The 25492-nt window shown below is 41.3% G+C and overlaps 1 protein-coding gene across 1 annotated transcript in view; it reads left to right on the forward strand.

Annotated features, from left to right (window-relative positions):
• LOC107581762 (protein sidekick-1-like) overlaps positions 1-25492 on the forward strand; it is a 380004-nt gene that overhangs the window by 209419 nt on the left and 145093 nt on the right. Inside the window, exon 5 of the mRNA XM_016267412.1 lies at positions 12136-12269. Within this exon, the coding sequence (XP_016122898.1) occupies positions 12136-12269 (134 nt within the window). The remainder of the gene's footprint in view (positions 1-12135; positions 12270-25492) is intronic.

Here is a 25492-nt window from a genome sequence, read left to right on the forward strand (position 1 = left end):
GGCATGTTTTTGATAGATGAGACCAGTGTGGATCCCTACCCCTTGGTTACTCCTGTGGTGTTTATGGATGTGAATGTGACTCATCAGCAGGATTGTAACTTTAAAAATGGATTTGTGAGTGCATAGTTGTCAATAAAAAAAATTGTTGTTGTTTTTCTCTTTGCAGCTGCTTTAAAAGTGTTTTGCATTAACACTCCTGTCCAGAAATGGGCTCTCTCATCAGCAACAGAAAAGCAGTTGAGCTTGGCCACTTATACCACAGGCTATCGTATTGCAATTTTAATGGGTTTCAATGGGACCAGCAACCAGGTTGTTAGAGTGAATTTTCAGGGTACCACCACCTAAAAGTAATCCCAGGCTTGTCTGTGACCTGATCCCAGCATGGCCCTAAAACCAGGCCAGTTCACCTCATGCAGCAAAAAACAAACAAATAAAAACCCCTTAGCTTTGAATTTCTGAGCTGGATAGGCTGGTGGATGCCAGACAACCGGTGTGGTGTTTTCAGGGGTCAATGTTAATGCAATTTGTTTTATTTTACATGATATTTATTAAACTATAGACACTTATTTTTTGTGAAATGCATTTTTTAAAACATATTTTACTCGGAAAGCGTGTATGTTCTATACCTCTGTAACATTTGGCAATTACCGAAAACACTGTGATTTAAGGCAATATTTTTACTTATTTGCTTACTTTTACATTTGTCTTTAAAATACTTCCAAATAATTTTTTTGGCAGTGTGTAAGTTATGCATAAAATTGCAGTGTGTAAGTTGTGCATAAAATATCAAATAATTAACTTGATATTTATTTTACAATAGTTACATACAGTAGCTTATTCAATTTATCTATTTTATTATTTATTTGTTTTTATTTATTGTTTTACATTTTATTTTGTTTTACCAAATTGGCTGTGAATTTTGTGCCAGTACGGTGCTTAAAATGATCATATATTTGAAAATGTTATTATTGACATGCAGAAATTGAAATTCATATGAAATGAACAGTAAAAGTACAAAAAAAAGTTTTTAAACCAAAAATACTGTTAAATACATTTTTAACAACTGACTTGACTATAAGTTTATTTATACAATGTACAGGCCCTATATTAAGCTGTCGAACATTTTGAGCACATTTCAGCTATCTATTCTGACAAAATTGTTTTCATTCCATCTCAGTTCAGGATAAGTTTTCACATGTTTTACTAGGCTGCTTGCAATGATGAAAATGAAGTCTGTAACACAAAATATATATATATTTTTTTGTCTAATGAAAGATTGGTGGCAGTGACAATGTGTTGCACTAACTATAGACAATCAGATGGCAATAGCTACTAAAACTGCTGACCTGCCATTTATAAACATTAGGTAGACTTAAAATAACATAATATTTTTCCAATTATACTGTTCCCCTCATCTGTATATCCACCTAATAAACATTTTATGCTTTTGCTTTTTTTTCTGTGAATTCTGAGTACATATTGTCTAAAACAACAGTTAATTGCATTGCAGCAAGTTTGTATACATCTTATTTGCTGTAACTAAAGTATGTATAAAAATCTGCATTGTACCAGCCAATGGCCACCCTGTTCTCTAGATATTGGTATTGGCATCATTAAAAAAAACCATATAGATCAACCACACCAGCACATCTGCTTCCAATACAAATTTATCATGTTTCGTTGGCCATCAGAGGTTTGAGGTTTTCCAGCTTTCCACAAAACTATTTGACTGTCGTATATTAATAGAGACTAATGGGCTGCGCAGAAAAAGACTAAAGTAGCCAGAGAGGCTCTTTAGAGGAATGGCCTTTTGGCTTCCCGTACATTAAGGCGAGTCTTTGAGGGGTAGTTGAGTTGAGGTGCTATAATTATTGCAGAGAAATGGTAATTACTCAAAGTAAAGAGGGCGTTTGTGCTGACGAGCGTGACTGTGTGGCTTTGGAGAGATCTACTCTATTCTTTGAGCGAAAGAGCTGCCCTGATACTCTTATCTAGAGTGGATTATTCCTCTCTTTGAAACAAGGGGAAGTTAAGAATAAGAAATGAGGACATATTCAAGTGATTTCAAGACGGATTCCACAAGTGACGAGAAGCCTTCGTGAAGAGTGACTGAGAGTATCAAGTTATTTTACTAGGTTGGGTTTGTCTTAGTGTAAACAAGATTAGGTTTCATATTTTACAGTATGTTGCTTCAACAGCCAACTTCTGAACTGAAGTTTTTTCAGATGGAGTGTAGTGTGGATGTTTTATTATTATTATTTTCCAGTATAAACATCCTTTTAAGACCACATTTCTCTGACAGAACTGTCTTTTTTTTAAATTAGATGATCACAGGCGAATAACATCCAGGATCACTCACATAGTACAATGTTGAAGTGTTGAAAACACATTTCACAAGTTCATGAAAATGAATTCTCTTCTCCCCAAGAGCAGACCATTTATATTATCTATCATTACTCATGATACCAAGAACCTAATTAACTACCATGGTCTATGTAGCTCCATTTCTGCAAAGTCAGGTTGTGTAAAGAAATTATTTTCCCATTTAATTTAAGAGGGAAAAGGGGAATACTTCAAGATTGATTTATATATATATATATATATATATATATATATATAATTTGTAAATTATTTATTTATTTTTTGACAGTTTGGATTTCAGAGTTGCTGTTCTGTTTATTATTAGTTTTCTGTATAAATTCTTTTCCAAAGCCTTGTCAAGTCTCACAGATGGAAAATCGGTAGGTTAAATTATTATCGAGCAAATCATTTTAATCAGGGCTTGGAAGTCGTCCAGTCGTAATGAATTACGCTGAAAGTCTTTGAAATGTCAGCTAGCACTTGAAGCCCCAGAGCAGACGGGTGCGCTGCATCGCGACCCACACAGGCTGCTGGGTTACTTAAGGAGCTGCTTGGGACCTGCCAGCAAACCTGGTTGCCTAGCAACCTCATTAATTCCCTTAACAAGGACAATTTGCATCGGGGGACTCCAAGGAAATTAGGTTTTACAATTGTACATTGTGTTATAGCAAATCTCCTGTTTTCTTGTTTGTAGATCAAAAATCAATCAGTATTAAATAAATCAATATTGATGTAGAAATCATTAAATATTTATTTAAAATGTAACTAAAATGTCTTGATTAATCTGAAATTAATTAATTTTTTTAATTATTTTTTGAGGGGGCCAGTAGTTTTTAAATAATGAAATATTATTATATCTTGCATATTTTATATGTATACATTTTAAGTTAATATATTATAAATCAATAAAATGAGTTAAATCAATGCCATGTAGTCTTTGTGTATTTCTCAATTAAGTAAATAAGTTAGTGCTTCAAGTATTTAAAGCAATTATTCAATTAAAGAGATTAAAGCAAAGAAACTTGCATTTATTAGGCTAAACACTTCCACTACAGTAGAAAGTCATAAAATTACATTTTATTCATTCATTTATTTATTTATTTATATTTAGCTCTTTTACATCTATACACTGTAAATATTATTTTTCGAAGTTGTAAAAAAAAAGATTATTGAAAAAAATGCTGTCAGTCTTTCTACTTCAAAAGTTTATGTTTTATTTAATGTTTTCTGAGTGAAAGTTGTTTTTAAGTAAATCCTATACCTTTTTGTCCAGTGTAATTATTAGTATATATATATATATATATATAATTTATTTTTTTCAAATAGATATTTAAAATTTCTCCATTTGTCCTCATGTGTCAGGCTGGAAGACAACTCATCTGCTTTAGGATCCTCACAGTGGTGAAGTGTGCTTCATCTTACAGTGTATTACAGCATTAAAACTGGCGTTGCACTGGTTTCTTTCTAGCCTCCTGCTTCAGAACTTGTAGAAGACTTGAAAAAACATCGCGAGAGAGCTGGTTGACATGGTTGAGGCTGCTGGGATCCACATATATCACCCACAGAAAGCAAATGTGGCACCAGGAGTCCAGAGGGCAAGCACTCCAAAACCTTGTTCATCAAAGAGAATAGTGCATACTATCTTTTCTTCTGGTGCAAAGTCTCACAACAACACAGCCTTCACATTTCTGATGAGGCACGTCTCGTCTCATTATTTAGTCACAGTGTTGTTGCGAACTTTGACACAACAAAGATGCCTCCCTGCCTTTGTACTACTGTCACTCTGTCTACATCCCAAAGCTAGTTGACAGTCTCAGGACCCAAAGTCACGGCTGTCCCGATCACAGTCTGTCCACCGTGTCGCAAAGATGCCCTAAAATGTGGCTGAGGAAAGAAAGCAAGATCAGATGTATACTATTCGTATTCACTAGGACTTTTTTTGGTTCATTTAGTTTGATTGACAGTAATACTCGGCGTCTACCGTCTAAGGTCTAAGACGGGCCTGTGCCTTCCCTTACAGCTATAAAGAAGCTTTTATAGATGCCTTCCCAGTGAACTTGTAAACTTTGCCCGATAGTTTTTTCCTCCAGCACTATTTGAGTTTATATTTCAGTGATTGTAGCTGTAATGGTTTGTTGCTGTAGAGGCTGCAGGATACAGGTCTTACCCAGTGTGTTTGTACGGAAAAGAGCAATGGTTTTGTTCTAGTCCACATTTACCAAAATTGCATTCATTTTAGGCCATGCATTCTCTGAGAATTGAACCCTTGACCTTGTCATCATATGCTCTACCAGTTGAGCTTCAGTAAGGATGTCTGATTCTGCTCTTGATTTTTGAGGAAGGCTGCATTCCTGCAGAGTTACACTCCAGCCTGCTCCAAAATACCGGTCTGGAAGCTTCTAGTAAGTTCAGATGAAAGCAGATGCCCTCCTGAAGAACAGTGTGCATTTACTGCTAAATTGTGACCATATTTTTTTTACTGCTAAACCATATTTAAAAATTAGTTTAGCATGTGCATGATAATGATGCATTACCCAATAAACTACTATTAAGGGAAATAAATGGATGCATTTGCTAATTTAGTTTTAATGCACAAAATGGAAAATCATCAAAGGAGGCCATCCTGCCCCACTGGGGTAGGATGGCCATGTGTCATTTATAATTATTATTATTATTTTTTTTTTATATTTATGTAGAATAATAATGTTCTGTGTGAATGCATGAATTTTGACTAGTTATAATAATGATGATAATTGTATATTTTATATCCTATATTTATTAATAGAAGAGTTGTCGTAATAATAACAAACTGTGAATTTTGATGGAATGTTTCTGCTGAATTCACCCATGGGCTATAATGAATAATGTATTTCATGGAATAAAAGTCCATGCTCCATGAATTATAAATAATTATTAAATAAAAAAATTAAACACAAGTCAAGGGTCTAACTTAAACTAACATTTACCTTAGATTTAAAAAAAAAAATGTTCGTTCACACTTTGTTTGTAAGCAACTGAAAAAAGCACAAATGTCAGGGCATGTGAAAACTTTTCCAGGGCCCCAAAACACCCTCGGACCTCAGAGGGTTAAGGTCCATTTCTCGCTATTAACAAACCATTAACTATGACATTTGCCACATTTAAACTCCTAATGTGCTGCTTATTAATAGTCAGTAAGGTAGTTGTTAAGGTTAGGCATTGGGTAGGATTAAGGATTTAGAATATGGTCATGCAGAATATGTGCTTTATAAGTACTAATAAATAGCCAATATGTTAATAATAGTCGCATACTGTTTATCGCCTACTCTATAGTAGGGAAGTATGCAGCCCATCTTTTCCTAATCCTCAAGACCTTAATTAGTTGGTTCAGGTGTGCTAGGAGCTAAGCTGTGCAGGAACATGGCCCTCCAGGACCAGGATTGAACACCTTTGGGCTACAGGAACCATTCATTTCCTCAAGTTCTCTTGAATGATCCAACAAAACATCACCTGTCGTGCCCTGACTTGCGTTCTCCCCAACTGTATTGGTTCATTTATTTGTTCTCTCTCTATCTCTCGGCACAAAAGTAACAATTGGTTTAATCTTGTGTTTGGTACTGTCGAGCCCCCGCTACATGCCAGGGCTCTATTATTTAGTAGAATAGCGTGGAACAAAGAGAATGAGAGGAAGTGAAGGCCCACATGGGTGCAGCAGTGTTTATTTATCTCTCATAGTTCTGCTGCTCTGCTGATGTGTTCGGTAACCCTCACCCCGAAGGTATGCAATGCAGCTAATGAAAAAGACTTGGCGGTTTTTGATCCAGTAAAGGAGGCTATTTATTTCATTTTTATGGGGGTGGAATAAAAAGCATATGCATTCAAAGTTAGCTTTCTGGAGATAGTTCAAACCCTGGAGTTATGTGGTCTACTGTGTTTGGCACTGCGAGAGGCACAAAAAACCCATTTGATGTGACTTGAAAGTTGTGTACGGATGCAATGCGTTCGGTTGCTTTGTTGAACGGTATTTTAAGCAGAACTTTTTAGATGCTGAGTTGAAGAGGTTGGAGTTTCGGTGAGAGCTTTACCCTGTAACATTACCACAGTCTTCAATATTTAAAGTGAGAAACTATCTTGTTTGGACCTCTTTTCACCATTCTCTGAACCAGACGGAAATATCCTTTCAGACTCGTTTATATTTGATTGTCTGTATTGATGTGAACCTGAATATTTCATTGAAAGAAACTAAAGGAGATCCTTCAGCTCAGCTCTGCAGCTCGGCTCACCTCAGATATTGATTAGCGAGATGTTTAGATTTATCTGCCATCCTCTAACACAAACATGTTAGATGTTAATGCATAATTAACCGTTTTTTTATTATAGCAGCCGAGGGAATGGCAGCTTTTACTTAGACATTATGAACAGTACTAGAAGTTAGAAAATTGGCTATGGATTGGCTAGCAGGGATGTGTGGAGAAGCAAACAAGATAATTTTTCACCATGAAACAAAAGCATATTCATGTAAAACATCGCTAAAAGACAGATTTTTTTTAAGCGTTAATGTGCTCCTGCCAAAAACATACAAGCTTTGCATTTTAAACAGACTCTGCCGAGATTCTTTACTCGCACCGATTTAGAAATACTACTGATATCTCAATATCACCCACACTTATGTTGCTTTAACAGAAGAGGTTTTGAAGCAGACTTGTTATATATGATTCAAAATAAAGTCTTAAAGTCTAAAGTTGAATTGATGTGAAAGCCAATGTCAGGGTTGTATGTCATTCAGAATTAAATTGAGATTAAATTACAGTTTAATTTGAACTGAGGTATCAAACAGTATTCAGAATAGTATTTCAAATTTGAATATTTAGAAAAACTTCGAAAATTGGCTTAAAGTTTAAAAAGCCTGAAAGTTTGAAGGTTTATAGTTCTTAAAGAGCAATAGATTGGTAGACAGTTAGAAAGATAGATTTAGAATTGAACTGCAATCATACTGAACTGCACTATGATTTGTTGTTAATTTTACTACAGTTGGAATTGAACTGCTATTGATAATATATATTTTGTTTCCAGGAGCCCCATGCAAGTTTTCTGTGGTTCTGGCCAACACAGCACAGACCAGCGGGGACGGTTGAGTTTGGGTTCTGATAGGCCATTAGTCATGATTCCCGTGGTCATAGAGTTGAGTTGGGCTGAGGGATGGATGAGGCAGCAGGCTTATCTTCACTTGTACATCTCAGCCTACAAATGGCCAGCACATTCATCACAGAGGAGACTGCAGCGGACTGTTGCTTTTAATGGATATTAAGAAAGCAGACGCTAGAACTTCTAGAACTGTGGCCTGGATATGGTCTGGCAGAGAGATTTTCTGCTGTCATTGCATTCACACCATTGATCATCTGGGCTCCGGCTCAGCTCCATCGTGTTTGTGTGAAAGTGTCTCAGTGTGCTGTGATACATAGCAATGCAGGAGAGAGAGAGGAGAACAAACATCAGTGCACTTCTTGTCTCTGTCTCTGTCTCGTCTCATATGTTCTCTTCTCGCCTTGTCTTTTAACACTTCTTCTCATTTCCTTTCAAATAATCAAATACTAAAAAATAAGTTTTGTTTATTTTGTCCCATCTTTTTTTTCCTGATCTGGTGTTTTTGTGTGTCAGCTCTACCCTCTTTTGTCATCTCATTTTGTGTCCACCCCTCCTGTCTCTTCTCTTCTCTTCTTGTCTTCTTTAATCTTTTTTTCTCATTTTGTCCCCTCCCCTCTATTTTGTCTTATCTCATCTCTTCTTCTCATCTGTTCTCCTCGTTTTTTTTCTTGTTTCTTCTGGTCTCTTCTTGTCTCTTCTCATCTCATCATGTTGCTTTACATCTGTTCTACTAACAGATGTATTTCTACTAACTTCTCATCGTCTCCTTATGTCTCCTATATTCTCATTTTGTTCATTTCTCACTTTATAACTTCACACTGAACACTTTCTACAGTATAAAAGTTGGTAGGCAACAGAATTTGGAAGCAGGCAGTCTGTTCTGTTTAGTTGTGAGGGGTCAGGTTGAAGGGACAGGCAGATTTGGGGATGTTCTCTCTTTTAGTTTGGGTTGAATTCCATAGAGAACACACAGGGAGGTCTGGGCTTCTGGTTCAGCAGCTTTCAGAGAAGCTGTACTTAATCTGTACTTTGTACGTGTTTCTGAGACACGCGTGTCTCCGCTCAGAGTACGGCAGGGGAAAAGGCTTGACTCATGCCTGCAGACCACCTTAGGCATCTGAGCCTGAAACAAGAAAATTGCCATGACCTGATTTCATTCACTTTGAGCATTTATTTGTTTGATCCTGGGGCTAAATGGGAAAAGCAGACAGTGTCACTCTCTGTGGCCTCCTGTATGGCCCTGAAGCTACTTTCCCAAGTTCTTTTACTGCTTTGTAGTCTCACATAAACAGACATTTGCACTTGTCTTTTTTGCTCAGACCCACAGCATATTTTCTGGCATGATAGTTTGCCTATATTTTATCTTTCAGATAGACTTTGATCTCTTCTTTTGCGGCATCACTTAGAGGCACACACTGCGCAGACGGCATATTCCATGATTCCGACATAATTCCGGGTCACGAGACCTCAAGGCAGCGGTGCTTGTGTCTCTCTGCCTGCTCCCTGGGCGTCAATGCGGTAAGCTTTTCTGTCCTCAGATGTGGGTGAGAGAAAGTTTTCCAAGGCCCGAGAGCATCATAAATCAAAACGCAACGTCAGATCCACGCAGCTGGGCTCCCAGGAACTAGGAGCACAATATGAGTAGCTGACATTTTAATTACTTTGTCATACATCTCAGACTGGTAAGCCTATTTTAAGAGCGTAATTTATGGCAGTAAATGAAAACATATATTCTCTAAACCATCTTTCTGAAAGCTGGTTCTTGCCATGTTGATTAATGTAATATCTCTCTAACGGTCTGTCCAGTGCCCAAGAGAATTAGGTTCTGGACCCTCTCCGACGTGCACACATTTTGTTACAATTCAGAGGCTTTTGAATGCGAACACACTAAAACAGCAGGTAAACAATATGCAAAAACTCTCAGAAAGTAATTCATCTTCAATTATGCCTATGACTTTTTTCCCTCCAAAAAGTCATTTTTCTTTTAGTTTTCAAAATAGAGATGATAAAAATATTACGGCGTGATTGTCAGAGCGTATCTCAGCAAATTGATCTTTAGATTTGATTCTCCTTTATTGGAAATGGCTGGCCAGTTAAATTGATGCTTTTTAGCCTGGCGGGTGCACAGCCTTTTCAACAAATAGAAACGGTCGTCCTCTTTGAATATTTAGATTACCTGGGCTTCCCGGCACCTTTCCTAAGTGGATTAACATTTCGCGTGGCTCCCAACCTGCATTTTTAATACATTGTGGGCTGATATCAAAGACTCCTCAGGGATCAAAAACAAGTATTCCCATTATCTTTCCCACTGTGCTTTGTTTACCAAACCACGAGCAGGGGCCATTCATCTAGACAATTGTAATGGAATCCAAACTAGCTGGACTAATCATAAAATCACTTTATACACAAGTCGCATCGATTCAGCTCGCAGCATAAACCAGGTAAACGCTCGGGCCCCCGCTCTCTCTGCTGGCAGCATTACACAAGATCACACATGCTGCTATTAGGTCCTTAAATCATCATGAAGTTGAGCTGTTTATGTACACATCGGTTTGGAGCCTCTGATGCTTGCCAAGCCATTTCAGCCGATGCATATTTAATAATTAAAAGTCCATCAAGGCGGGCCGCTCTGACCTTTCAAAGCCGCCACTGACATCTGTGAAGGGTGCCTTTATTTCCCAGATGCAGCCCAGCCTGGATCCGCAGCCAGGTGTCAGGGTGCAAACAGCGATGTAATGCATCCTCATCAGCGGCCACCAATCTCCATCCCTCGCAGAACCCCCTCCCCACCCAAGCACCAACTTTTGATGGATCTCTTTATGTTAATCTGCACTTAATCATAAAACGGCAAACGGAGAACTAAGCAGAACTGAAGCTCGCTCTAATTACACGTCAATATTGCCCGCCACGGAAGCGCAGACAGCCCTCTTGTTCCTACTTCTGCTGCATTTATTTTTTGTATTTGCCTATTTGCAAACGTCTCTGCGACTTGACAATCTTTTGTAGGGATCTGTCTTGTAAATTTGTAATGACTGCGTCGCTTGTACTCGCGGCGTGTAGGAAGACGCTACAGGTCCCGCGGAGCCGAAAAACTAATCATAAGTTTCAAAGCATCCCCGAGTCGTGCTCTGCCTTTCAAGGGCTTCTTCGTGGTGGTCACGCCTGAGCAGAAAATCTCTTAGACAGCAGTGATGTGTAATTGAGGATGTCATCAATTAATCAAAAAACGAGGGAGGAGAAAGACTATGCATGAGGAGTAGGAGTCAGGGCTGGAGATACGCAATCCGTGCCTGCTTTCATCTACGGCAATAAAAAGAAAACAATTCCATCCAGCTTACGTGGAGTCGTGGGTTATCAAAGCGCCATGTTCTCGGCTGGTTTGAGATGGTAATTTTGCCTTAAAGAGGCACAGGGAAACTGACACCTGAATAAATTGACAGTGATACACATCTGCCACTTAGTGTCTTTCCTAAAAACTTTGGATTGATGGATGAAGTATGACTTGTTCTTATTAATCATTAGCGCGATAGCAGCGGCTCTGACTTCAGTCTACAAGTGTCTGAATAAGATAAACCCTTATTAAAGGTATAGTTCACGCAGAAATAAAATCTTTTACCATCTTTTATTCACCCTCGTGTTGTTCAAAGCCTGTTTGACTTTCTTTTTTCTGTGGAACACAAAAGAAAAGAAAATACTGGTTGTTGTTTTATATATGTAATTATTGGGGCAAAGAGCTTTCAGGGATCTCTTAAGGTCACAGAATCTCTATAAAAGTATTGTGAAAGTCCAAAATGTATGTGGTAATACACTAAAACCTTTTTTTACTTCCAGTGAGTTTTTTTGTGAAATGGTTCAAATGATTTGCTCTTTGAAAAAAGGCAACTCAAAATAATCTTTTCAATTATTATAAATTATATATTATATATTTTCCATATACAGTATGTGTGTGTGTGTGTGTCTGTGTGTGCTACTGTTCAAAATTTTTTAATAAAAAATTCAGTAATATTGTGAACTATTATTGCAATTTAAACAACTGTTTTCTGTTTTGATGTATTTTAAAATGTAATTCACTCCAGTGATGGCACAGTTGAATTTTCTGAGCCATTACTCCAGTCTTCAGTGTCACATGATCCTTTGATTCTGTTGAAACATTTCTCATTATTATCACAGTTGAAAACATTTGTTTGTGATTCATGCCAAATGAACTGTTTTTGTAATATCTTTATGAGCATTCTATTGACTTTTTCAGTGAACTGTTCCTTGTTCACTTTTTCCCAAGTCTGGGTCTCAACAAACAGCTCCCTCACTTAGATACTCGCCTGTAGGTTTATTCCCACCAACAGTGGTATTCCTGTCCGTAATGACCCTTTACCGCTCATTGATTCTCAGCTTGTGTCAGAATGAGGGATCAGGTACATTGAAAAAGCTCAGAGCCCCATGAAATTCCTCCACGCCAGACGCATCCCAGTCAAACCCAGGGCACAATGAGTTCACAGCAAAGCTAGTTTTATGGAACCCAATATACATCAGTTAAGCACTAATTAAAATGCTGTCACTCTATTGCGATAGTGGAATTTGTTAGGGTACCAGACTAATTGTCAATAATGGTTTAACATAGCTGTATTTCATTTGCTTTGTTACTCTCCACAGAGCCATAACGTTGGAGAACCAGCTAGTGGTGCTCGCCACAGCTGCGGCGGATGCCGGGAGGTACTACGTACAGGCTGTTAATGAGAAGAATGGAGAAAACAAGACAAGCCCATCCATTTACCTGAATGTGGCAGGTAGGTTGAGGGGGGATGAATCTCACTAGATCATTTCTATTACCCTGCAGTTAATGTCACATGGCCAGCCAATGATGCAGCCCAGACAGATCTATCGACCAGACGTGGGAGTTATGGCCTTCAGTTTGTCCGCTCCCTCTTTTGTTTTTGCCCACATGTTGTAGGTACAGTTTAACACGCTCGCATCAGAAGCGCCTGTAGGCCGGCATGCAGATGCGAGGTACCTGTAATTTCCACTCCCTCAGGGGGCCGTTTAATGCGGTGCATTCATCAGAGGAAGGGCATCAGTAGAATGACACACAGAATCTGTTTGTTCCAGTGACACACTTGGATCTGCCAGCTGAACGTTGTTTGGTTGCTCTTGTCGTAGCTGCTTTGGCAGGTGCTACTGAGCGTTGCCGGCTTTCACAATACTAATGTGCACGTCCCACTCATGCTTACACAGCCAGTGGTGATCCATCAGAAATGGCTCAAAAATTTATTTAGTATGAAAGTTAGAACTGGTTTGATCAAACTAATTGTTGGTTTAATCAATTTACCTACTAATGTGCATAACTCTTATCTATCTAATCATGCTGACAGCATACAGGCTTCTCTCATCAGTTCAGACCAATCGAAATGGATGTTCAACTGATGTATAGTCATTTGCTTCTTTCCAAAATATGGCCAAAGAGGTGAAAGGGAGTATAAATTAAATTAGCCTGCAGCAGAAATAACCAGTCATTATCAGAGTACCCTTTCAAGCCAATTAACTCTTCACTATTGCTTTAGTGCATTCATCAAGCCTGCTTGTGGTTAATGCAACAGGTGAAGAGAGACTTCTAGTTTTTAGGCAAAAGTGGAGATGAAATGCAAATTATTAAAGGATCTTAACCAAAAACAGGCCAGATATAAATGTTCCATAATAAGGAAGCAGAGTCTATTAAGTTACAAATGTTTATATTATAGGGCTGGGACAATAAATCGATGCATCGCGAATCGAGAAATGATTCTGCATTTGATTCTTTCTTGAATCGATTCTGAGCTTAGTTTTTAACAGCAGATGGCACTGTGTGCTGTAGAAATAGCCGTATTCTGCTTGCTTCCAGTTCCTTACACACGCACCATTTGAACCTAAAATAATCCTTCATAAAGTTTGAAAATTTTGAAGCGAATTACAAGGATGTTCACAGTGGACTGTATTAATCTTGCATCATAAAAGCATAAAAGCCGATGTGCAAGTACATTTAACCACTTACATTACTCTTCTTCGTGAGCATTTGAGTGTGTGGTTAAAAACTAGCCTAGAGTGCCATCTGCTGTTAAAAACTAAGCTCAGAATCGATTCGAGAGTAGGGTGGCCATATGTGCCATTTATATGGGACACGTCCTGGCCATGATTTTTATATTGCCTAAAAATAAGGTTGTTTGACCAATAACATGGAGGTATTGTACATAATCGACCAATTGTGGTGTGTCGCACGTGAGAAGGTGAGAACGATCAAAGCAATGCAAATACGCGCATATGTTTGTTCGTTCGTTCGACTTAAAGCTGGCACCGATCGTTGTGTAGTTTCGCATAGCCAGACCTTCAGGCTGACGGCTGAAGGTCTGGAATCCATGGCAGCTTTCATTGGCCAAGGCCAAGCCCATGAGGCCGTTTGACTGACATGTCAAACAACCAATCACAGTTCGTTTCGTTCAGCGTCACGTTTCGGGGCATGGAAATGTCGCCACAAAAACAGACCGGTGTGTAAAACTCATATGTATTTTAAAGATTCCATGCCGCAAACTTTACATATTTCACATACTTTTGAATATCTAGCGTTTAGTTGACCCTGATATGCGCTCATCGTCACAGTTGTAAACACGACGGGTTTCTTCTTTCGTGAGGGAGTTTGGTGTCACGGCATCTTTGTTTCCAGGCAGAACGTTAAAGAACGCGACACACACGTCTCCCGGAAATCCTGTATAATTCAACCAATCCGATGACGACTTCGAAACTCCTGAAGTGTTTCCACTTTTGTGTGCTGTATGCATCAGAAGTTCAGCCAACGGTCCGTGGGTGTGACGTCTGAGGCTGAGACTAATCGTTGTGTGACACCAAAGTACCACGAGAGCAATTTGAAAGCATAAGGAGTCGTCTGCTCTGCTCTCTAGCTCTCGTGAAATAATGTCATACAACAATCGATCTGCACAGTGCAAACAGCCGAAACCTGGATATTTTAGGCAATATAGAAATCTTGGCAAGGGTGCGTCCCGTAAGAATGGCCCGTATGGTCACACTCAGGATGCGAACTACGGGGGAGCTAGGGGGAGCTCGGCTCCCCTTAATAAGACATGGGCTCCCCTGAAAACGTGATTTGTGAAATTTTGGGGGGTCTCAAAAAAATTGACAATGTGTTATTTTGACGTTCAATTTCAGTTTTGTGTAATGTGATCATTGTGGATTATTGTGTTAAATTGAAAAATATAATTAATTCATGCATGACGGCGATTTAAACCGAATCCACTTCAATAAAGATAACTATACATGCTATTCTTGTCATGAGCATCAAGGTGTGGGGGCACTGCGGTGCAAATTCCACTCATGTTTAGTACGTTAACTCAAAGATCCGTAGAAAAAATATAAACGCTGGACTCGGTGGTCGATTCTGTGTTAAGGTAAAGCATGTTATTCGCAATTATGTGTTGTGGCTGGGTTGTTATATAGGTCTGCGTGACTCTCAATGTCTTAGGCCTAATTGAACGGAGGAATTATGGTATTCTTCTGTAGCCTGACGACGAGTAACTTTAACTGTTGTTCATGTGAACTCAAAGACAGCCTGATGCTTTGTTTATAGACTATTTGTTGTTTCACCTATCAATTCGTGTCGATAAAGTATAATAGGGTAATCCTGTGTAGTGATGTATCCTATATAGCGCTTGCATAAAGCAAATAGTGCATACACTTGTAGCTGTTATGTATCTTTGTAAGTCATTGTAAGCCCTCATTCATGTGCAAGCTCACGAACCCCCCCCCTCCCATAAAAAAAAAAACAAGTGGGCTCCCCCAAAGTTCACGGTATAGTTCGAACACTGGTCACACTATTCGAGAGACCATCACGATGCATTCCAAAAATCTCAGAATCGATCCACGAATCGCGCTGCATCGATTTATTGTCCCAGCCCTATTATCAGATATTATTATACAAATTATATTTATATTATCAAAAGTTTAAGGTCAGTAAAATTGCTTTTAAAAGAAGCCTTTTGCACATCCCAAAGCGGCATTTATTTGATCAAATATTACAGTGTTCAAATATTAAATAATATAACAGTTTAAAATTGTGGGCTATATTCGGGAACAGGATCCCTTCCTGGGCTGAACTGGGGATTAGGAGCACTTCCTGGGCTTGACTCGGGATCAGGAGCCCTCCCTGGGCTTAACTTGGAAACAGGAGCCCTCCCTGGGCTATACTCGGGAACAGGAGCCCTCCCTGGGCTATACTCGGGAACAGGAGCCCTCCCTGGGCTATACTCGGGAACAAGAGCCCACCCTGGGCTGAACTGGGAATCAGGGTAGAGCTTACGTGGTGCTGGCACTGGAGGGTGCTCTGGAGGAGCAGGCCCAGCAAAGCGCTTTCGAGGAGCTGGCACTGGAGTGAGTTTAGGGGCTGGAGCAGACACTGGAGCAAGCTCTGGGGCTGGAGCCAACACTGGGGCCTCTTGAACGCATGGCGGGCTTGCCATATTAATGTTCAGTCGGCTTGCCGTATTATAGTCCGGCGGATTTACCACATTAATGTCTGGCGGGCTTGACTGAGGAACGGCCGGCTTATGGGTCCCGGATCGGGATCGGAAGCTCTCCAGACACCGGATGACTGCCTCCTTACAGCCGAGGTTGGTGGTGTCTGGGAGCTCCGTGGGATGATGGAATGTTATCCCGATCCGGAACAGCGTTGCGAGGGTTTCCCCCTTGAGGTAGCTGGCGAGGGTAAGCGGCATGAACGCCCTAACAAAAACAATGGGGTCTGGGCTCGCCTGAGCCAACGTGATGATCTTTACGCGTTCCTCAATTTGGGGACGTGGAGGAACGCGTGGAACGAATGGGAAAAAACTAAACACTTTTCAAAAAACAGAAAATAAACGCTGGGAGAAAAAGGCGCAGCTTTACTTTGTTGGGTCTGGAATTCTGTCACGCGGTGCCACTGTGAGGAGCACAGAGCGAGGAACGAGGAGAGGCAATGTCAAATTCAAAGTCTTTAATAAATCCAAAGGAAACAGGAAAACACACATAGCACTGTAGACACAAACAATTCCAGACAAAGAAACTCAACATGGGTTGGAACTAAATAGGGCAGATAACGAGGGGCAGACAGGTGAGGAGGATAACTAATAATGGGAGACACCTGGAACTAATCAAACTACATGGGACAGGAACAGGAAGGACCAAATAAGGAAAACCGGAACTCAACGGGAACATACACGGGACAATTTGCTGCTCAAGAAATATTTCTCATTATTATCAATGTGAAAACAGTTGTGCTGCTTAATATTTTTGTGGAAACCTTGATACATTTTGTACTAATTTCCCCTATTTTACATTTAGATTGTCTTTGTCTTCATCTAACTCTCATATTAAATTGTTCTTTAAAAACATTAATAATTCAGTAATGCTGTTAAATGTAATTTTTAACAAATATTAAAATGCATTCATACTGTACATTATAATTTTGTGATGCACAAGTAAAGTTTTAAATACATTTTAAATAAGTACTCATTTAAAAGTATTCATTTTAGTGTTAATTTGTACGTTTTTTAGACAAAACAGTTTGAAATTTTAATATCAACCATTTATTAGTTATTGACCATAACAAAATGATTAGCTTATTGGAAACATCCAGAATTTGACTGTAATACACTCTTGGCAGTGGCAGTGATTCGCTCACAGGCTGTGGGTTACATCATTGACCTCTGGGAAATGGCAGTGAGCTAGAATTTGATGTGAGATGAAAGAACATGGAACTAGCATTATTTTTTCAATACCAGATGAAACCAACTTGATGATTTGAAGAGTATAAATGAGCAAAAGGCTGGAGGCCACTAATTAAAAAAAAGAGACCGGCGCTGAGCTGCTACGCCAACTGCAGAGTTAATAATTCAATTGAATTATAAGTTTTAATATCCTGATGAATGGAGTGCATTTAAACTAGTCTTCAGTAAAAGCCTTTAACGCGGTTCTCTCTTCATTTGCTTTTCATCAGCTCCAATTTTCATATTATCATGTGGTACAGATAACGTACAATTGCATTCATCGTAATGAGCATGTATCAGTGTGTATAGCTCTGTCAGAACCAGGGATTTGTTAGGTTGCAATGATACTTTTTTGATGCTGTTGAAATTAAGCAGTTAATTAATTTCCCCATTGAAGTGCTAATTCCCCTGATATTTGAGGAACAATAGAGCTGAGCTCAGATGAAGGGGTCTATCATCATGAGACTGCACTGTGACATTTATGCCCAACATCTCATTCTACTCTTCACGTTCTCAGGAAGTAAACACGGAACGACAGGCAGCAAAATAAAGAGTATCCGGTGGGAAGCAGCCCCCTTGAAACCCTTTTTAGTTACACTTACAGACAGCAGATGAAAGCTTGTACTACCCTTAATGTGCGTTAAGTACAATTCAAATGTCAAGACTGCCCTTGTGGCATTTCCTGCTTTTCGAAAATTAGCCAGCATTCACCTCAGAGCTGCAAGGCAAGTGCTATGAACGAAGCAAAGAATAACGATCTGTGAAGAACCATGGCCTTGGTCTTATTATAATTAGCTGTGTTAGCTTGCTAGGACAAGTGTCAAATCTCTGTGTGTTCATGTAGAGGTTTTTAAGGGCCACTGTGAATAAATCTATATTTAATTTCAAAGAGACAAGATAGTCACATCGTTTTGTATACATTTTATTCAATATTCATATTTAATATTCAAATTGATGTGAACATTACGGTGCACTAAACAGTTTTTGTTTCATTCCTCTTGCGCAGAAAGTCCAAAACAATTCATAGACATAATAATAACTTATGACATGCCAGGAAGTCCCTAATATGGACAAAGGCATCCAGCTATCGCTGTAGGTAATCTGATTAAAAAGCAACATTTTGACTGATGAAACGTGAAGACAATAAATTCACGATTGTGACAATATATGGTTTATGTGTGTTTTTCCAAGTCATCTCCAGGTAATAATTAAATAAAGTATATGAATGATGCAGTGCTAATTGACATATCATTTATTACATTAATATATTTTCTGCCTTATTTTGTGATAAAAATGGAAAAAGTGTGAGTAGTATATAGGCTAAACCAATTATAAAATTGTCATTAGGAAAATATAGGCAAAAATATGATAGAATACAGATTTTTGGTTATTGTCCAGCAGTGTATTTGATTTCTTAGCCAATTAAAAGTAAGAGAGAAGACATTTTTGTTATTCTTTCTTTCTTTCTTTCTTTCTTTTTTCCCTGATTGAAAGACAGACCTGAGCCATAAATATAGGGGCCAGGGGTGGATTTTTTTCACCTAGAACAATAGCTATATTAGCATCCACGTTTATTATAAGCATGCATTGCAGTTTTGTCATTTACCCCTGCTCAATCTGTGGATTCTAATTGGTTGTCAGTGATTTTATCCTTCATCAGCTGGAAAAACTGTTTTGAAAATGTTGTGTTATCGTTATAGTTGTGGTGTAGATTGTACCAATGGTAGTTTTTTTCTGCAGTAAAGTCTAAAAGTAATTCCAACTTTCCTCATTCCTCTATGTCGTTATTGTTATAGCTGAAGCCTGGATGTCTCTATTATCTTAAAATTAGAACGATCATTAAAACTTTATAGTTATAGTTATTGTTATAGTTATCATCCCTGGTGTGAATGGGCCTTTAAGCCAATAAGCAAACACCCCTAGCAATCACATGACCACACACTGGCAACCCACACAACATCCTAGCATCTTGGTGGCTAGTTTGAGAGTTAATTCCTTACTTTATAGATTCATATTCTATTCAGAGGCATTTTTTTCTTGCCTCTTTTCTTTTTCTTGCTTAAAGGTGATCATCCATCCAATCATAAATGAATTATTGTGCATCACACTGAAAAGCTTTTGTCAGATGCGACATGGATTCCATTTGGCAGCATCTCCCTTAGGCTCCATGCTGTCGCACTTTCATTATTCCTCACACCTGGATTCAGAAAGGTCAGCCTGGTTGAATAAGCCACATTGGAGCATGTGATCACGGCTGATTAATTGATAACACTCAAGAGAGCATGTTGTTACAATTCAGTATTAAGAGTGGGATGTGATTTCAATGGGCCGATGTAAAGGATCACCTTGAGAGTTGCGATTTTAACAGTGGCATTTTATGGAAATTGTTGATTTAGTCAGTAAGAGAAAAAATGATTCACTGATGCATTGGGATTCTTTCTCAAATGATTCTGGATCAATCCATAAAGATTCTTCTGCTACCCAAATAAGATATATTTCAGATATATTTGTATTCAGAATCTTTGCGAATCATTTTGGAATTGCATTGTGACTCCCTAAAACGAATCAAATCTTGAGGGGCCTAACGATTCTTACACCTGCCCTTTACTAGGGGCTGACTTTATTGGACCATATTGTCTTATAAACGTGTGGACGTGGTTCCTCTGATACAGATGATTTATCTGAATGTGGTCTGCCTGTCATCCTGCCTGGCAAAGGCAGCATTTTAACTCTCACAGCAGCTTGATTTATTTGAAAGGAAATAGGCTTCGACTAACCAGCTCAGTCATTATTTGCCGTTACTAATGATCTCATTTGGAGGCAACCGTGTGCTTAGTTCTGTTTCATTTCTCCTGGCTGAAATAATAATCCACCATTTTAAAACAGAGCTGGCGCTTCTGCAGAGATGAGTCCATTGTGTGATGTTTCAGTGTGGATAAATAACATTGAGTCTCACAATCGAGATGCATTTCTACAGGTGGCTTTCCAGGCTTGCTTTCATAGAACTTGGCATACTCGTGCTCTGCATTCATAAAAATACATGACACAATAGGCAGTTGACAGCAGCATTATGCTGAGGCATCATCATATGAATGCTGAAAAATTCTAAGTAAAAAGTACTTTGGTTTTGTTTTCCAGTAAAAAATATTGTAGCATCCTTATTACTTTACTGTTATTTATGAGTAACAATATACATAGTTGTTGAAAAGTTAGATTTTTTTTTTTCAAAAGTGACAGTCAAAATGCTGGTTTTCTTTTTCAAGAAAAAAATAAATGCTGGTCTTTTCAACTTTTCGTCCATAAAAGAATTCTGAAAATCTCAATTGTCACACAAATATTAAGCAGAACAACTATTTTCAACACTAATAATAAGAATTGTTTCTTCAGCACCAAATCAGCCTATTAAAAGGATTTCTGAAGGAACATGTGACACTAAAGACTGGAGTAATGGTGCTGAAAATTCAACTTTGCATCACAGAAATAAATTACATTCAAAACGTTATATCATGTTATATTATATTATATTATATTATCATTCCCTCGTTCCCTGATGGAGGGAATGGAGACATTATGTTGTGACGAAATATGGGGTTCTACCTGGAAGCCCCAGTCACCTCTGACTTCAAGAGAAAACGCCAATAAAATTTGGCTAGTGGATTTTGCATACCTGAGCCACTCCCCGTGCATACGGGTATAAATAGGCGACAGGTGCATCTATTCTTCAGGTTTAACGCTGAGGAACCGAGAACTCGTCCCTGGCAACCAGCGATGGTTCGAGGTTGTGGCATGGGGACATAACGTCTCCGTTCCCTCCATCAGGGAACAAGGGTTACGTACGTAACCAAGACGTTCCCTATCTGTTGGTCACTACAAGTTATGCCGTGACAACATATGGGGTCTATGGAAAGTGCCACAACCTGAACCCCGCCACAACCTTATGGCATTGCAAATGTTGACAAGCAGCCGTGTATCAGACAAATGCTACGCAAAGGTCATAAACTTCCCAGCGCCCCAGCGCAAATTTGCTAACCTTGGTACCCGCAGGCACCAAAGGTGAGTACATTGCTGCTGGTGATAGCCAAGCCGCTGTTCTTTCACCACAGAAATTCTTAACAAAAGGGATTTCAACCTTCAATGAAAGATTGCTTCAAGTCTTTCCTATTTGTTGTTACAGCTTTAGAAGTAACGATGGGGAAGCAAGCCTTCCGGAGAAGGGCACTACGGAGGCCACAACCTACCCGTAGGGAGGTATCATGTGGAGACACTGATATGGACTGACCCAAGCCTGGGGCAGTACTACATATGGAATGGGTCTCTGAGGCAGACCCTACCTGAGAGTAGGGAGGAATGACTGCCAGCAGAGCCTGACAGAATGGTCTGTCAAAGGGAAGACATGGGTTTACCGAAAGGGAAAACTTGCCGTGGAAGAATACACATATGGGATCGCCCAAAGGGAATCAAGCCATATGGACACCTAGCCCAGTACAGGGAAACCTGGGCAAGCTAACACCAATACTGGGCCTGGCGTCAGACTGCTCCGCCGAGCATCACACCGGCCAGCTCTTCCCACCACTTACCTGTTACCCAATACATGGGAAGAAACTGGCTCAACGAGGAGACTGTAAAATCTCACAAAGGTGTTCGGTATCGCCCAGCCCGCAGCTCTACAGATGTCTGCCAGAGAGGCGCCGTGCACCAACGCATAGAACAAGGGAACACTCTGTGTGGAGTGAGCCCTCACCCCCAGGGGGCACGGCTCGCCTTGGCACTGGTACGCCAAGGCGATGGCATTCACTATCCAGTGGGCCAACCTCTGCTTGAAGACAGCCTTTCCTTTCTGCTGATCTCTGTAGCAGACAAAGAGCTGCTCAGAGCTCCTGAAGCTCTGGGTGCGGTCCACGTATATGAGCAACGCTCTTATGGGACATAGCAACGCCAAGCCTGGATCTGCCTCATCCAAGGGCAGTGCTTACAGGTTCACCACCTGGTCGCAAAAGGACATGGTGGGAACCTTGGGCACGTATCCAGGCTGGGGTCTCAGGACAACATGAGAGTAGGCTGGCCCAAACACAAGGCACTCTTTGCTAACCGAAAATGCTTGGAGGTCCCCGACCCTCTTGATGGAAGTGAGCGCGGTCAGGAGCGCTGTCTTAGCAGACAGGAATTTAAGCTCGACTGAACCCATCGGCTCGAAGGAACCCCTCTGAAGTCCAGCCAGGACGATAGAGAGATCCCAGGAGGGCACCAGGGGTGACCTAGGAGGATGTAACCTTCTGGCACCCCTCATTAACCTGACGATGAGATTGTGCTTTCCCAGGGACCGGCCGTCCACTGCATCGTGATGTGCTGCGATAGCAGCCACATACACTTATAAGGTGGAGGTTGACAGCCTACACTCCAACCTTTCTTTCAGGAAAGAAAGCACTACTCCAATCGTGCATCTTCGGGGGGTCTTCTCGGCGAGAAGCACACCAGTTTGCAAACAGACTCCACTTCAGTGCATAGGCTTGCCTCGTAGAGGGAGCTCTAGCCTGAGTGATGATGTCCACCACTGCCTGTAGCAGATCACTTAAGTCTGCCGCGTCCCGTCCAGGAGCCACACATGGAGGTTCCAAAGATCTGGACGCGGGTGCCACATGGTGCTGAGCCCCTGAGAAAGGAGGTCCTTCCTCAGAGCGATGCGCCCGGGGTGGGGGGGGGTGTTGTACTGTCTCTACGTCGCCCTCTTGGACGATTTAGGGGCCTAGGCATTGCTTCAGGGGCACGGGGCAGAGCAGCTCTGGAGGACGTGGGAGGGCGCCCACGGCAACGAGCAGACTGGGGCCTCGCCCGTGGGGCAGTGGTGGCAGGTGGTGCATCCCGCCGGGGCAGGATGTGTTGAATGGCTTCAGTCTGCTTCTGCACTGCCTAGAACTGCTGGGCAAAGCCTGGGGAATGTCGACTTACCCTCTGGCCGCCCCGCCATCAAGGGTAGTGAGAACGGAGGAGAGAGACGAGCAGCTTCTGGACGTAAAAGGGGCTGTCCACGACTTAATCAGCTCCTCATGCACCTCCGGGAAGAAAGGCACTGGAGCAAGTCACGGTTGTGAGCCATGTCCCGCCCAGAGAAACCAATCATCCAGCCGCAAGGGCTCGGGACTGGGCGGTCTATTGACCTCCAGCCAAATGCTCACGGCTGCCCGGGCAAGGATGGCAGTCAGCTCAGGGTCCAATTCGACGGTGGCCACAACACCCAAGGGGGGCAACCCTGCCAAATCTTCATCCTCTGAGGACGAAAGCACATGTCGCCTATTTATACCCGTATGCACGGGGAGTGGCTCAGGTATGCAAAATCCACTAGCCAAATTTCATTGGCGTTTTCTCTTAAAGTCAGAGGTCATGAGAGTAGGCTGGCCCAAACACAAGGCACTCTTTGCTAACCGAAAATGCTTGGAGGTCCCCGACCCTCTTGATGGAAGTGAGCGCGGTCAGGAGCGCTGTCTTAGCAGACAGGAATTTAAGCTCGACTGAACCCATCGGCTCGAAGGAACCCCTCTGAAGTCCAGCCAGGACGATAGAGAGATCCCAGGAGGGCACCAGGGGTGACCTAGGAGGATGTAACCTTCTGGCACCCCTCATTAACCTGACGATGAGATTGTGCTTTCCCAGGGACCGGCCGTCCACTGCATCGTGATGTGCTGCGATAGCAGCCACATACACTTATAAGGTGGAGGTTGACAGCCTACACTCCAACCTTTCTTTCAGGAAAGAAAGCACTACTCCAATCGTGCATCTTCGGGGGGTCTTCTCGGCGAGAAGCACACCAGTTTGCAAACAGACTCCACTTCAGTGCATAGGCTTGCCTCGTAGAGGGAGCTCTAGCCTGAGTGATGATGTCCACCACTGCCTGTAGCAGATCACTTAAGTCTGCCGCGTCCCGTCCAGGAGCCACACATGGAGGTTCCAAAGATCTGGACGCGGGTGCCACATGGTGCTGAGCCCCTGAGAAAGGAGGTCCTTCCTCAGAGCGATGCGCCCGGGGTGGGGGGGGGTGTTGTACTGTCTCTACGTCGCCCTCTTGGACGATTTAGGGGCCTAGGCATTGCTTCAGGGGCACGGGGCAGAGCAGCTCTGGAGGACGTGGGAGGGCGCCCACGGCAACGAGCAGACTGGGGCCTCGCCCGTGGGGCAGTGGTGGCAGGTGGTGCATCCCGCCGGGGCAGGATGTGTTGAATGGCTTCAGTCTGCTTCTGCACTGCCTAGAACTGCTGGGCAAAGCCTGGGGAATGTCGACTTACCCTCTGGCCGCCCCGCCATCAAGGGTAGTGAGAACGGAGGAGAGAGACGAGCAGCTTCTGGACGTAAAAGGGGCTGTCCACGACTTAATCAGCTCCTCATGCACCTCCGGGAAGAAAGGCACTGGAGCAAGTCACGGTTGTGAGCCATGTCCCGCCCAGAGAAACCAATCATCCAGCCGCAAGGGCTCGGGACTGGGCGGTCTATTGACCTCCAGCCAAATGCTCACGGCTGCCCGGGCAAGGATGGCAGTCAGCTCAGGGTCCAATTCGACGGTGGCCACAACACCCAAGGGGGGCAACCCTGCCAAATCTTCATCCTCTGAGGACGAAAGCACATGTCGCCTATTTATACCCGTATGCACGGGGAGTGGCTCAGGTATGCAAAATCCACTAGCCAAATTTCATTGGCGTTTTCTCTTAAAGTCAGAGGTGATTGGGGCTTCCAGGTAGAACCCCATATGTCGTCCCGACATAACTCGTAATGACCGACAGATAGGGAACAAGACAAAGATACCAAATTATGCTAATTTATTCCAAAATGATCTCAAAGTGGCAAAAAAACTGAAATTAGAAATACACTTGTTACATTCAATACAGAACACAATTAATAAAAACAGCTCATAAAAAGTTTTACCTGGAATTTGTGTGTGATATGTGTGTTTGTGCTAATTAGAATATTTTGCTACTTTAGCAACACGCTAACATCAACCTCTTCTGTACATGCAGAGCTCTCTTTGTGTGCTGCACATCACTCTGCTTAAGTCAGCACTCTGCCTACGTAGAACATCTCACATCAGTCACTTATGAGGGTTCATGATGTTTAGGATGCTGCTGTTGAAGGCAGTGAGCAGCAGGCAAGCTCATATAGTCTGGAGATTAACACAAACACAGGAAGCTGGTGTGGGTTTATATTTTCTAAATTATATATTTTCTTCTCTACTCCTATGAATT

The sequence above is a fragment of the Sinocyclocheilus grahami genome, unplaced genomic scaffold, assembly GCF_001515645.1.
Source record: "Sinocyclocheilus grahami isolate Dianchi unplaced genomic scaffold, SAMN03320097.WGS_v1.1 scaffold37.1, whole genome shotgun sequence".
Lineage (NCBI taxonomy): Eukaryota > Metazoa > Chordata > Actinopteri > Cypriniformes > Cyprinidae > Sinocyclocheilus > Sinocyclocheilus grahami.